Source organism: Camelus bactrianus, chromosome 2 (assembly GCF_048773025.1).
Source record: "Camelus bactrianus isolate YW-2024 breed Bactrian camel chromosome 2, ASM4877302v1, whole genome shotgun sequence".
Classification (NCBI taxonomy): Eukaryota; Metazoa; Chordata; class Mammalia; order Artiodactyla; family Camelidae; genus Camelus; species Camelus bactrianus.
In genome coordinates, this window is record NC_133540.1 from 85,110,417 (window position 1) to 85,125,255 (window position 14,839).

At 38.4% G+C, this 14,839-nt stretch overlaps 1 protein-coding gene across 7 annotated transcripts in view; it reads right to left on the reverse strand.

Moving 5' to 3' along the window:
- The window catches only part of ANKRD17 (ankyrin repeat domain 17), a 155,295-nt gene extending 140,997 nt beyond the window's left edge, over positions 1-14,298 (reverse strand). For all 7 annotated transcript variants that reach the window (XM_074344870.1, XM_074344847.1, XM_074344843.1 and 4 more), the window contains exon 1: positions 13,434-14,298. In XM_074344870.1, the coding sequence (XP_074200971.1) occupies positions 13,434-13,844 (411 nt within the window). In that variant the 5' untranslated portion in view covers positions 13,845-14,298. The remainder of the gene's footprint in view (positions 1-13,433) is intronic.
- Positions 14,299-14,839: the final 541 nt, after the last annotated feature.

Here is a 14,839-nt window from a genome sequence, read left to right on the forward strand (position 1 = left end):
TTTACTAAAGCCATTTGAAAAGTTAAACACACAATATCCAAAACTCCTGAAGATCAGTGAAGGAGAACTACTTTCTAAGACACCAAAGCATGCTAACATATTAAATTGAACCATAAATCGGATTTTTGGTGACTTTTGATGTACAAAAAGCAATTTCAAAAGGTGTAACCTAATAGTTAAAATCGGTGTGGAGATACGAATAAACGTAACTGTTACGAATCTGGGGATGTTAAACACTCAAACTCTCCCACTCCCACCACCCACAAATCCCTTTCTAAATGGTAAGAAAGAGATAACAGTCCACTAAAGTACTTAATACTAATAAAGCTTGGTCAAAGACCAACAGGGCCTTCTATCCCTCACCCCAGTTAAACCCACCCAGTTACGGGCAGAAAACTGAAAGGGAAGGTGGAGAAGGAGAGAGGAGTAGGAGAGGAAAGTTTCTTCCAACAACCTGTACGGAGAAGAATATCTAAGTTGAAACCTAAAGGATGAGAAGAAACGAAGAACCAGGGGAAGAACACCCTAGAAAGAAAGTAAACAGATCCCAAGTGAGAAAATCTGCATATTCTAAGAAAAGGTCAGTGTGACTAAAAGATAATGAATATACTGAAAGCAATATAAAACAAAGCTAGAACAGTAAGAAGAATTAGCCACACAAAGTCTTACAGGTCAAGTTAGAAGTTTGGGCTTTATTCTAAGAGCAAAGAGAAGTCAAATAATGACTTATACTTCCGAAAGATTAGCCTAGTTGTTGCATGGGGAGACAGGAGAAGAGAGCTAGGAGATCAAATTAGGAGGCTGCTCTGAAGTCCAAGATAATAGCCTGGACTAGGGTAACGGCAGCAAGGATGGAGTGAGAAAAGTAGTTTCAAGGTACTAATCTGGAGTTCTTATGTCCAATATCCTTTCCCTTCCCTCTCTCCCACTTTACCGTTTTGGCAGTAAGAACACTCTTTCTTTGGGAAACCATTCCATGAGGCTTAGGTGGGAATGACCCCTCCTAGTCCACCTCCTAAATGGAGTGGAAAGTACATGACCCAGGCTTGAACAAAGAAATCTTCTTTAGAAGATGTTGCTGCTTCAGGAATGGACACATGACCCAAGCTAGGCCAAAAAGATTATGTCAGGATCTAGGAGTGACTTTTTTTCTTGTATTGCTAGCCATAAGGACAATGTAATGCTAGGATTATACTGGTGTAAGACTTTAGTTATCGCCCAATATCCACACTCCCCTTTTACTTTTGGTAAAACATTTCTCCCACAAGTTATATCTAGGTATAATGGCCACAGAGCAAGAGTTAGGTCCTAGGAATGGACATATAACTAATTTCTGGCCAATAGGATACAACAGGGAGTTATGCTTGAAATTTCTTGGTCAGTTCCTTAAAGGGAAGCTATCTATGCCCACTCTTCTGTTTTTTATTTTTCATAGACTGAGTATGAGTTTGCAAGAGCTGCCTTACAAAATAACACAGAATGGGTGGCTTAAACAACAGCAATATATTTTCTCACAGTTCTTGAGGCTAGAAGTCCAAGATCAGGGTGTCAGCAGATGTGGTTTCTTCTAAAACCTCTCTTTTTGGCTTGCAAATGGCCATGTCCTCACTGTGTCTTCACATGGCCATTTTTCTGTGTGCACACATCCCAAGTGTCTCTATGTTCAAATTTCTTCTTCTTATAAGGACGTCTGTCAGATTTGCTTAGAGCCTACCCATATGACCTAATTTAACCGTAACTACCTTTTTAAAGGCCCTATCCCTACATACAGTCATCTTCTGAGATACTGGGGGTTAGGACCCCAACATGAATTATGGGGAAATACAATTCAGCCCATAATAGGGTGGAACATCGACATGATGCTGGTGAGCCAGATTAGATCTTGTAGATGAAGAGTCAACACTCTAAAGCAGAGCTGTCCAATTAAACTTTCTGTGATGCTGGAAATGTTCTATATCTGCACTCTTCAATATGGTAGCCACCAGCCACATATGATTATTTTAATTAAATTAATTAAATTTAAATTAAAAAAAAAATCCAGATCCCCAGTTGTACTAGACACATTTCAAGTGCTTAGTACCCATATGTGGCTGGTTGCTACCACAGCAGACAGCACAGGTTAAGGGATGCTGTAATAGTAGAAACTTAGGTCTAGGAACAACCTGAAGGACTACCCCCAGAGTATCACATAATCTAGCCTGCCTGAACTTCATGTGTTTTGGAGTCTCTTTGTTCAAACAACCCATCTTATATCTTGACTAGTCCTGTATGTTAGGAGTGCAATGCTGCCATAATAAATTCCTAAAAACACTGATAAAGCTTTTAGAAAACAGGTGGCAAAGAAACATATCTCAGGCTAGGAAGCTAACAATCTGTTATGCAGTAGCAAACCATTTTGCAAAACTCGCTTGCAATAACGAGTAGCACACATCACATGGTGACCAGATACATAATTCCAAGAAAAGCAATTAGAAAAACTCAAAATGTTGGTGTGTTGACTGTTTAAAGAACAACAAAAAGATCAATTCAGCTATGAATAGTTTACAAAGAGAGATGGACAGGGAAACAGTGCCACTGAGAGAAATCTCTCAATAGCAAACCCTGCCTTATAATAATCCAGTAATTTGGGGCATCTCAGGTTTGGAGAAGGCAGTTGTTTCTTTGCTCCAAATACAAAAAGTTAACTTTGTGACTTCAAGGATTCTTTGTCAAACAGTAGCAAAGATAAGGTCAAGAGTGTTGCTTTCCCACCTGTGATAGATTTTGACATGTTGGGTTGGTTAGGGTAAACTAAGAGGAAGGAAGGGCAACTGCCATTTTGAAAATACTTTCTCTCAGTTATTCAAACACTAATCTAGGTGCCGCTGTGGTGGGATTTTGCACATGTAATTAAAGCTCCTAATCACTCAATTTTTTTTAAGCTAGGGTCATCATCCTTAGTGATCCTGACCTAGTCAAGTAAGTTTTTAAAAAGAGATTGGGTTCTTCTTGACAAATGAGACTCCAAATAGCAGCTGAGTCAGTCTGAACTGCTCTCCCTTCACTGGGTCTTCCTTTTCTAACTGCCTGTGGAGAACAATTTCAGTATATGCCCATGGGTTTCAGCCTACCTGAGTGCTTACCTTCACAACTGCTTACCCTACAAATTTCAGACTTGCTTAGCCAGCCTCCAGAATTGTGTAAGCCAATTCCTTGTAATAAATCTATTTAAATCGATCGATCGATCAATCGATCGATCTATCAATCAATCATACATAAATCTCCTCCTTGTTCTGCTTCTCTGGTTAAACCCTGACTCATACGTCATCCAAGCCTATTATTTCAGATACCCTCAAGGTAGCCATGAAACACAAGGAGAGAGGAAAAGGCCTAGTAGAGAGACAAGTAAGATAACGAGTAGATTTAAAAAAATTATGACTAAAAGAGATCTGCTGTGGTTAATATAACATGGAACTGACTTGAAGACAGAACAGAAATCTACTAAATGTTTGAGTGAGTTTTACCATCAAACCATATTATTGGCCTATAAAACCCTATAATTAAACTTTAAGAAACCCTGCAGCCCCTAAATGTATACTAACTGGTATGATGCCACACAAGTTTTGCAATTCCTATGGACGTCATACTTTCAAATGTCTCCTACTTCAGATGTGGCAAAGGAAGATGACGAAGAATCTCCTAAGAACAAAGCCAAGAACACAAACAACAGTCAAAAGGGCACTCTTCCCATAGAGCAAAATCAGAGTTTAACCAAGGATTTTACATAGTTGCCAGGGCAATCTTCTCTTGTCCAGAAGGATTTCATTAGTAATGTGAACCAAGGACTGCTGTCTGTTTATTCTTTCCTTCTCCAAAGAAGCTATCATTATGATTATCCTATTTCTATTCACCAATTGACAGTGTGTTGGGCAAAAGAGGGATAGATAGATATGTTGTTTATTACTTTACTGTTTACCAGACTGAATTAAGAGAAAATGCATTATGCAGATATCCTACAGTGCGTGCTCTATGTATTATCCAGAAGAGATTCTGGATTGATTCTCTTGAGGAAGAAAGAACACTATGTGTTAGAAGAAAGGTTTTTACAAATGTTGGTTGGGTGGCCAGAAGTTTCAGCCTGGTACTCAAGAAGAAAGGTTTAAACTGGAGATACAAACTTGAGAATCATTAACATATGCATATATAAAGACATAAAACTAGATAAAATCACCTAAGAAGTGATACCAGATAGAAGACCAAAAAGGGCCTAGGAATGAGCAACAAGGTACTAAATAAAGGATATACAGTGAAGGGGGTTAAGAGGAAGCAAGAAGCCCAAGAAAAAACAGCTAGTAAAAGTAGAAACAGGAGACGGTGATACTGCATAAGCAAAGAGAGTAGCACTTTTTAAGAGGCAAGGATCAGTGAACAAGGTCAAATGCTAATGAGAAGAGTAAATAAGAAATGGACACAACAATTAAATACTACATCCAAAAAGATATCCATGTATCTTTGGAAAACGAAGTACAAAAGTATCAAAAGAAAGTAAGAAATTTTGTTTAAACCCTGGGGTGAAGATCTCCAGAAGTCATAAAAGAATAATTCATTTTACTATAAAAATATAAAAATTTTCCTACATTGTGAAATTACTGTACACAGAGAATATATGTAACACATAAACCATGAAGGATTAATACCCATAAATATAAACAGCACCAACAAATCAAGAAAAGAAAAAAAAACTCTAATAGACTAATAAGTAAAGGATAAAAAAGAAAATTTTCAAAAGAAATCCAAATGAAAAATAAATATGAAAATTTGCTAAATGTCAACAGTAATTAAGAAAATGAAAACAAAAACAAAACACTATTTCTTGTTTAACAGGTTTTTAAAACTAAGATTGATCAAATCCAGTAGCATTCTTATACACTCGTGATGGAAATAAAACTTGGAAGTATTTATCAAATTCAACACATGAATAACCTCTGGCCCAGCAATTCCATTTCCAGGAATCCATCCCAAAGAAATACTTTTGTACTCAAAAATAATTGTAAAAGGACATTCACTTCAGCAACGTATGTGTGGTAGCAATGTACTGAAAACAATCCAAATGTCTACCAACATAAAAGATCAAATAAATTATAAACATCATACTATGGAATATGCATAAGTAAATTAGGACGAGTCAAATCCTAATATACTCTCAGACACACACCCCACACACACCCACACCCTCTCTGTCATTCACTCACTCTCACCACGAAACGAGAACATTCGATATACACCAAGCTGTTAGTAGCATTTACTCTGAGAAAGAAAGGATAAAACCTTTACATTCTAGAAGACTTTTTTTTAAGTATGAATACATACACTAGTTTTTACAGTTAAATAAATATGTAATCAATAGCTGAAGACTCATTTCTTTAATTGATATAATTTTAAGAATGATAACAAACTTTCACCAGACAAAATTTCTAAGTGATAGCTCTGCTTTGTGTAATAGATAATTAAAAGAATGAAAATATGATTTCAAATACTAATGATTAACTCTGGAAAGGGGATTATAGGTGACTTGTATTCCTTAGGTCTTTTTTGATTTTGTCAAATTTTCTACAAATATGTATGCTTAATTAATAATGTTTAATTATAAAAACACTATATTTTAAATCTACTTTAAAAGATATTTAACATTGCACCCTATATTGTCCTGCAAATCTATTTTTCATAATTTAACACATCTCTACCTGCAGCAACCGTAAGTATATTAATATAGCTATCTCTTTTCTTACTACAAAATCTTCAGGGTAAAATTAGAATGGATTATTCTTTGGTGTAGCTTAGCAGTCAAGGACACTTTAGAACAGTATCAAATACAGATCTCATCTTAAAAAAAAAAAACAAAAAAAACAGAACATAATACCAAAAATTACTGAATATTCCAAGACACACTCATAAATGACATAAAGTCTGCCCTATCGTTATGCAAAAACGGAAACAAAACAATCCCTATGATGACAATTCTAAAGGCACACAATTACATGGAAAACTAATCTAGACTCATAAGTAAAGCAGTATCATCCTTGTAGTTTAAAATTATTAATTTTGTCTCAACAAGATTTTAATTTTATGAAGCTGGGAATAATGTCTCAGTTTCTTCAAAACCCTCATAATTCCTAAGTGATTTTGCTAGGCTTCAATTATGCTTTGTATATAAATTTAGTTTAAAAAATATACTAATAGTTGTACTTATCTTCTAAAAATCACGAAAGACAGAATTCCATCACTGTGCTAAGTTTTCATGTATGCAAGTTTTAAAGTTTTATTAACTACAACACATAGAGCTATTATTTTAAATATAGCTAACTTTTTCATATTCACTGAGGAGGAAATGGTTAAGATTACTACATACTAAAAACAGCCACACAAAGTAGATACCCAATAAATGTTTGGCAAGTAAAACAATCAATTCCTATACCGAATCTCACACTAGTAAGAACTACACCAGAGGCTTTGCAACAGGGCTGTTTTTGTTATTAACCTCATATAAAAAAAATTAAGAGGGAAACATGGCACAGAGAAGGAAAAAGACAATAATGGGGTCAAAGACTGAACTGGAAATAGACCTAGTGTAACACAAACAGAAAGACTTCCTCTTCTTCTCAGGTTTCAGATTAAGAGCAATAGGAAAGAAGAAAAGGAAAATAGAACTCCATGTTAATGTTTATTTATTCCAAATTCAAAACTGGTTAAATCAGTTTTCCATAGATCTCTCTGGAATATTCTTCACTCAAAGGTTCTTTAATTAAAAGTCAATCTATGAGGAAACACTCAGACCAATAATTAATTTCAGGATAGGTCTTTATTTCTTCACATGCTGAAGATAAAATTTCCAGCATGCCCCCTTTCAATAATTAAAACCCCAAATTACAAATCATGATGAAATGATGCCTATATTGCTCCACAATTCCACTTTCCCTCATGACTGGATAAAAATAGTTTCTAAAGACAAAAAAAAAAGTTAGTAAGTTTAAACACCGTAAGTCAGGAAAGGTATTTTGCTTCTGGGTGTCAAATGAAAAGGCATAACTCTACCAGACAGGCAGACAGGTAAAGTTCCAGGGACTAAAAGGATATTCATATTTACCCATCACCTTCTATTTCCTAATGACTTGTTTTTTTCAAAAGGTGAAAGTTGAAGTTAGTCAGATTGGGCATAGGTTATCATGGATGTTGGTGCCCCCTCATGGTTCTAACAAAAATGTAAGTGTTATCAGCAGACACTACTTCATATACCACTATGAAGTGAAAATTTATTGTCTATGGTCAAGTATGGAAAAATTATAAGGGAGTCCATCCACATTTCCTAATCCACTAAATTTTCTTCATATAAAAATGCAGAATAAACCACTGCCATGAACACAAATACACTGACCCAAGGACCTATAAATCAACCTCCTAGTCAACTGATGGTCTAATTTGGATGCTAGTAGAAGTAGTCTAACGAATAGTCTAGTGAATTTCTGGGAGTCAAAATGTACTACTGTGATGATTATTCAACAATGAAAACTTTCACAATACTAACTCCAATTAGGTTGGTAAGGTTAATGACTAGAGTAAATTGAATAATCAGAATCCAATAAAAGTATCTGATAAGGGTCCACCATAAATAGCTGTAAAACAAGTTCTGTTATCTTAAGACTTGAGGTCCCAAATATTTCCAGGGTAACTGGCTAAAAGAGAAATATTTATGAACTATTTTTACTTCGGAGATCTGACTTTACCAAAACCTAGCAAAGGTAAGATGCTAAGACTTATATAACACACTGAGATATAGAGATGTGTAAGACAAGGTTTCTGTCTTCAGATCTGACAGAACATAGCAGATTAGATGAAAAAGTTTTGCCAATTAAAAGGTAAAATATGAGGATTTAGGAGAAGAGAGAGTAGGCATAGGGCTAGCTTAACAAAAGAACAGATAAATCCTGGATCCCCTATTTTACAACACAAATGTCTTCTTCATTACATTAGCTTAGAAAAAAATTTTCCAATTCTAAATAATCCATTTAAATGCTGGTCTGATTTCCCACTATCACTGCAGTGAGAATGTTTCAAAATAACAAGGTGGGAGGGAGGAAGGAGGTGGTCACAAACTTCTCTAGTGAAAGTTTTACATACATACTACGAGTGAAAGGAAGGAAAGGAAAAAAAAAAAACTTATAAGCACCTTCAACAAAATCTTGTGTTTAACTCCAGGGTATTCACAGCCTATCCAGACCTCAAGTTAACAACTCCAATTTAAAAGAAAAAATTTTTTCTTAGCTTAATAAAGATAACCTTGAAAAGCAAAAGCCTTGAAAGGCAGGGAGAAACAAAATATTGTCTATACAGAAAGTACTTTTCACTATAAAGTTTCATTAGGTTAACAACTTAATTCTAAATGAGAGAAATATAACTATATTTATCTGTACTTTTCTGTATTTTTTTTTCAGTGAGATTTTTCAGAACAAGAAAAGAAAAGCTCAGGGTAGCCAACTTGTCTTCAGTGACTGCCCTACTGCCAAAAAGTATCTTTCTCTACACCATCTGAATTTGTTTTAAAGTTATCTAAAATGCCAACATGAGATATTGCACTCAACATCACACAGCATTAACAGAGCATGTGAATAAGTAAATGAATGAGCAGGCTCTGAATCAAATAGACACAGGTTAAGTCCCACTTTGCCACTTATCAGTTACGTGAAACCCTTCTAAGACAGTATTTTTGCCTTTAAAATGGATATGAATATCCCCTCCCAGCATTTGTATACTTCTCAGGCACTTTATTCAGGATATACATTTAACCATTTACTTTCACTCTTATATTTCCTCAAACATATTTAATTATTGGTGCGTTTTTAAATCAGTGTGTCTTAAAACAGTTTTGCTCACCGTTGCTTACTCAGAACAGCAAAATGCCTAATATATAGTAGAAACTCCATACCTTTATGAATAATGAGATAAATACAATGACACCATAGGGTTATGGTGAAAATGGGAATATGTGAAAACTGTATCAACTCATTTAATTCTCATAACAATGTTTAGAAAGTAGAATCTACTATTATCACCACTTAACATATGAGGAAACTGGAAAGAGGTTATATACCTTGCCCAAGATCACAAAGCTAGTGAGTGATGAATCAAGGATATGAATCCAAGCTCCATTCCTGCTCTTCACCATTATGTCAGACTTGACACACATTAGGTACTGATTAAATAGTACTTTTTATTGTGGTTTTAAAATGTAAATATATCTAGGGAAGGAGGGTATAGCTCAGTGGTAGAATACCTGCTTAGCATGCACAAGGTCCTGGGTTCAATCCCCAGTACTTCCATGAAAAAACAAATAAATAAATAAACCTAATTACCTCCCCCTCAAAAATGAGGGAGGGGAAGTAACTATATCTAGGTGGTTTAAGGTATTTATCAGGCACTCAACAATCAATGTCCATTGGTTTAAATGGCTTTCCCCCAATACCTATGAGAGATCACCATCACTAACAGAAGTAATTAAGTCATTAAAAGACCTTGAAATCCAAACTTCAGCTATTCAGCAGCAATGGATCCAAGAAGGAAGGAAAAAATTCTATTTCTTCTCGTGGTTTTCTAAATGAATTCTGGATCCTCCCTAGTTACCAGTTATTCACTGTAAAATTTTTTAGCAAGTACTGTGCTTCAGTAGAATAGGAGACAAGATAATTATGACAGAACTACTGCTTCGAAGATCTTCACATCTCGTTTACAAATAATGCTTTGTCAATTAAGAGATGAAACTGGTGAACAAGTAAGCTTCTTTGAGCTAATCTAGGATTCTACCATTACAACAGAGGAACTTAGCATTTTTCTATTAAAAAAGCTAACAGAAAAAGATTTGAAAGTGAACTTGAGGAAATACAATCTACTTCTGAAATAACTGTTCTTCCTCCCTCTTTCTCAATCCTACATCTTTCATGTTTGTCTATAAACAGATTCTCCTTGGCCTTGCAAATCCTTTCAAAAGGGGATGATTAAGTCAGTACTTATTTACTAGCTTCCCTTGCCTAAAACTTTTCCACTAGATTTGTCTCTTAAATTTAAAGCCTCAAATTACCTATCAAATACAGATGGACTTCTGATCAATTCCTACTATACTTATATTTTATGCATCTTAAACAATGTTACTTTTGAACATGAGTTCTACCTTTAACAGCAAGTTTTTTCCCCCTTTGAATTCTGCTTTAGCAAAAACTGATGCCATCCAATTACATTTAAAATTAAATTCAAGAGAAGGCAATGTTATTTCTGAAATGGAATATCAATTCTTGCAACTTCAACATTTTTTTTCTTGTAATATTCGAGTAAGCTATTCAATTAATTTAGTCCACTATCTGGAAAAGAAGTGCATCAGAGCTTTCATGTTAGGAAATACGTTTCTGCCTATTTCCATATTGGTCAGTCATCCATTGAAAGCAATGGGTACTGAGAAAATTATGCAATTTTCAATTTTTTATCTAAGGTTTTATGTCAAACTGAGGAGGTTGGAGAAGGATGAGGAGAGCTCTTGGTCTTATATTTTTATTTACAGGTATATCTGAAGTTATGCAAATTATCTAAAACATGATTATTCTACTCTGAAATACTGAAGAGAAAATCCAATTCTCAATAACCTACTCTAACATTTAGTAAAAATTAGATTCTTTTTCTTGAACATTCAAATAAAGCTTTTATTTAAATTGAATCTCCTTTCCTTCCAATGTTTCATCTTTCAGGAGATATACAGAATATTCAGCTACCATTTTATGACAGCCAACATATATATTTTTGTTAAACTATCCTCTATTATTTCAAGTTAAATACCTCAAAACTATAACCTTTCTACTCCTTCTTAACCTTTCAATGACTTTTATTGGAAAGGATAATCTCAAGGATTTTATCCATATTTTTCATTCTGTAGCCAATAACAGAATGAATTAGAGAAAAGACTTAAGTACAATTAAGTATTAGCCACAAGACCTCCTAGCTATAGAAAGTTAAACTTCTACTGACATGTTAATAAAATGGTAAAGAAATGAAAAGCACTGCACAACTCATCCATTTAGCTTATAGTGTACTGTGATGATTAGGTTTATTTCTCTATTTTGGTCAAGGATGGAGACAGGTACAGAGAAATACTGTACTCCTGTCTGCTTATCCCTCATCATGTACCTGTATAGATTTATTTTTAATGGTTGTACTTCCTTACGCTAATTTCTCCTGACTCATCTCCACAACAAATGACAAACCCATTGTTTACACCACTGTGCAGATGACAGAATAAAGTACATTAAAAATAAAGAAAACACTCCCTTAGTTGACCAATCAGCATATACCATTCCCAACTTCCAAGGAAAAACAAACCTCACAAAACTAAGACACCTACAAACTTAAGCCTACATGATTTAAGGAATTACTAAGAGTTTTGCTTATTAGGCCAAATTCCAATGGACAGAACTTATCTATGTATGTAAAGTTTACAGCATAGTATTTCAGTAAGTACTCCACTCAATATGGTAACATTTCTTCAGAGGATTTAAAATCTTAATAAAATATTGGTATTTTGTCCATAGCTGCATGACTGTGTTACCTTGCAATTCATTGCCTGTTTTTTGAAAAAGGTCAGGAGGGAGGTAGAAAAAATAAATTGTCATAAAGTATACTGGTCTGAATCATTTGAAAGCTTTGATTTCCACTTTTGCTGCTACTCATCACAACCAGTTTTCTCAAAACAAAAACAAAACACCTGTTTTCCTCATTTTTAAAATAAAAGTGCTGGATGAGATTTTTCTAAAATTTTTTTTATCTCTGTAAAAATAATACAATTGAATGATTCTAACTACCACAATAGATTTTAATGGGAATAAGGATCCTGTCACATCCTTCTCTTCACTGTTTCAAATACAGCCTGAGTAACACACTATCCTGAAATACCCAACCCATGTCAATACAAAACCTATCAATACAAACCTATGCTTAGAATTCAGTAGGTTAAATGGAATAGCGGGAAGTGTCCATCTTTTTGGTCTACATACTTTAAGTATTACATTTCTATCTCTATAACTTCATCCAGTCCCAGGTAAAAGAGAATCTGGTCTTTGACTAACAGACAAGATTCAAACTCTTTAAAAGATATTTTCCCTATTTGAACAGAACCCAAGATCCAATAATGTAATTTTCAAAAAACTAGCCTTGCACCAAAATTAGCTGTGTTTGTGGAAGAGAATAACTGGCAAGTGGTACTTCTAGATAATTCAGTTGTTCTTTCTTATGACTAAATTTATAATTAGCCTTTAGAGCTGTTTTCTTTCTGCTGCCTTAAGTTACAACTTCTTTCTTCAGATCAAGATTTTCTAGCTTCCATTTCAGGGAGTGGACAAGAGAGTTACAAAAGAGATGATAACTAGTAAGGCTAACTCTTAGTTTGTTCTCAGTATGGTATGTTTTACCGAGCTTTTGGTTAAATGACCTTCTTTTTGAAGAATGAGGTCCTGCAACGCCGCCTATCTGTGGACCCAGGAAAAATTATAAACAGTTATTATGAAACCAGATCACTAGGACAAACCAAGAGGCCTTCCTATTCCAACTCACCACAACCAAGCCTGGCTCCAAAGCAGACTCTTTAGCTGCCTATGTTATGTGGAAAGCAACAGGGCCTAGCTTAATTCTTGCTCACTAAGGAAGCATTTGAAAATGTATGAGTGTGTATATGTAAGGATCAAATATATTTTTTGTCCACTGAGTTATATATAAATGTACAGAGATATAGGATCAGTTCATCCAAAATCCCTGAGAAACGGAAGAAGTGAAGGTTACTTCGCCAGCCACAATAGTTATGAAAAAAACCTGCAGCAGAACAGTATGGAAAAGTACAGCTTCTCACGTGTCTCTCACATACACAGATACTTAGTTGTGAGTCCATTACAACCTTGCCTCCCCCAAAAAACTGCTCCCCTCCACCTCACAAGTGGGAGAAATTTACCAACCTCCTAGCCGTTCCCCAAGAGCCTCATCTACCTATTATCTTACCCCTCCCGCTATGGTCCCGCCCCCGCCCCAGGAGTAACATGGCCTTACTGGCCTCAGGCCGACCCCGCTGGGTGTGCAAATAGGGAATCTAACCAATTCCCTCCATCCTTAACCGTGAGAACCATCCCAGGGTAACGTGCTGTTCACCAACTCTGCGGACTCTGTGGTCCTCCCACCCCCACGTGTCAGCTACCCTCCCCCACATGCCCACACCTCACGATTTCGGCCGGGAAAAGAAAGAGGGCAGTGGAAAGCTTGGCCCCTAAGACAGATCAACCCCACAGGAATCTGTCCCACCTCAAGTTCCCTCCCACCTTTGGCCCCTACCCTTAACCCTCCCTTCCTCCCTCGTTCTTTTGAAACCAGGCCCTTGCCTCAGAAACCTCCTCTTCCTCGTCGTCGTCGTCCTCTTCTTCCTCACTGTTGTTGCTGCTGGTGCCGCCGCCGCCACCTCCTCCTCCGCCGCCTCCACCGCCGCCGCTGTTGTCGCTGTCGCTGCTGCTTTCGCTGCTGCTGGGGGGTCGGCAAGTCCGGTTACGCTTGGCCTTGTGGTGTTGCTGCTGCGGCGGCTTCTTCTTCAGGAGCAGGTCGCAGACTCGCACCATCCCACGAGGAGACGAGGCCGAGCGAGCCCCGCTGCCGCCGCCAACGCCTCCGCCGACCTCCACCGCCGCCGCCGCCGCGGGGGGGCCCGCCACAGCCACCACCGCCGGGGGGCTCCCTTCTCCCTCAGCCGCCGCCGCCGCCGCCGCCGCCGCCGCCACCGGAACCGTCGCCTTCTCCATCCCCGGGGAAAGAGGGAGGGCGCGGGCGGGGGAGGGGCGTGGGGGCTACGCTCTACCGCGACTTCGGCCTCACCGGGGCCGACACAGCACTCGGTGCCGCCTCCGCCGCCACCGCCTCGGTCACCTCTACTGCCGCCGCCGCCGCCGCCGCTCCGCCAGCTCTCACCTCGTCTCGCGATACTAAGGGCGGGGAGCCTGACGATGGGAGGGAGGGAGCGTGAGGGAGCGTGAGGGAGCGTGAGGGAGCGGGGGGGGGGGCGGTTAGAGGCAAAGAGGGAGATCGGGGTGTCGGGAGACCCAGCGGAAGGGAGACTACCCAGAGACCAGGGAAGTGTGCCTAAGGCGACTTCCGATGGGGGGACGGTGAGGACAGAGGAGGCGCGCAGTTACTGTCGTAGCACCCGCGAACACCCGGATTTCTCTTTTCTCGCTATTTCCCCCCCACACGCAGCCCTCAGACCTCCCTTCTTCCTTCCTTGCTGGTGATTAGAACGCAGCCGCAGGCGGAAGTAGAGGTGACGCCATCAGCCGTCGCCTGAGCAGTGGCGCGCGGGTGGCTGAAAGATGAAAGTGAGCTTTCGAGGGCCGGGTTCCGGGCCCTCGCGGGAGGGCAGAACTGCGGTGCGTGGAGCTGGCTGGCAGGCTGGAGAAGGGCGGCCCGGGCCGGTTGGAAAGCGGGTGCGGAAGCGCAGACCAGACACTTTGTTAGCGGGAGGCCCTGACCGCCAGATCCGGGAGGTGGGGCCTTGTTCTGGGCTGTTGTACGTAGTTTCGTGCCTGGCCATTTTTTTCTACCGCCAAATGGTGAGTTAGGGCTTTGAATCTAGAGAGATGGCGTCGTGTAAAGGAAAGAGCCCCCTTTTCCTAAGTTTAACTTTTGAATCATAGACTTCATGAACCTCTGAGTTTATACTTGTGTAGCATGAAGGAGATCCAAAGTTTCCGAAGGAGAGAAGACAGGAGAAGGAAGCAGGAACCGTGCCCGTCTTTGCAGA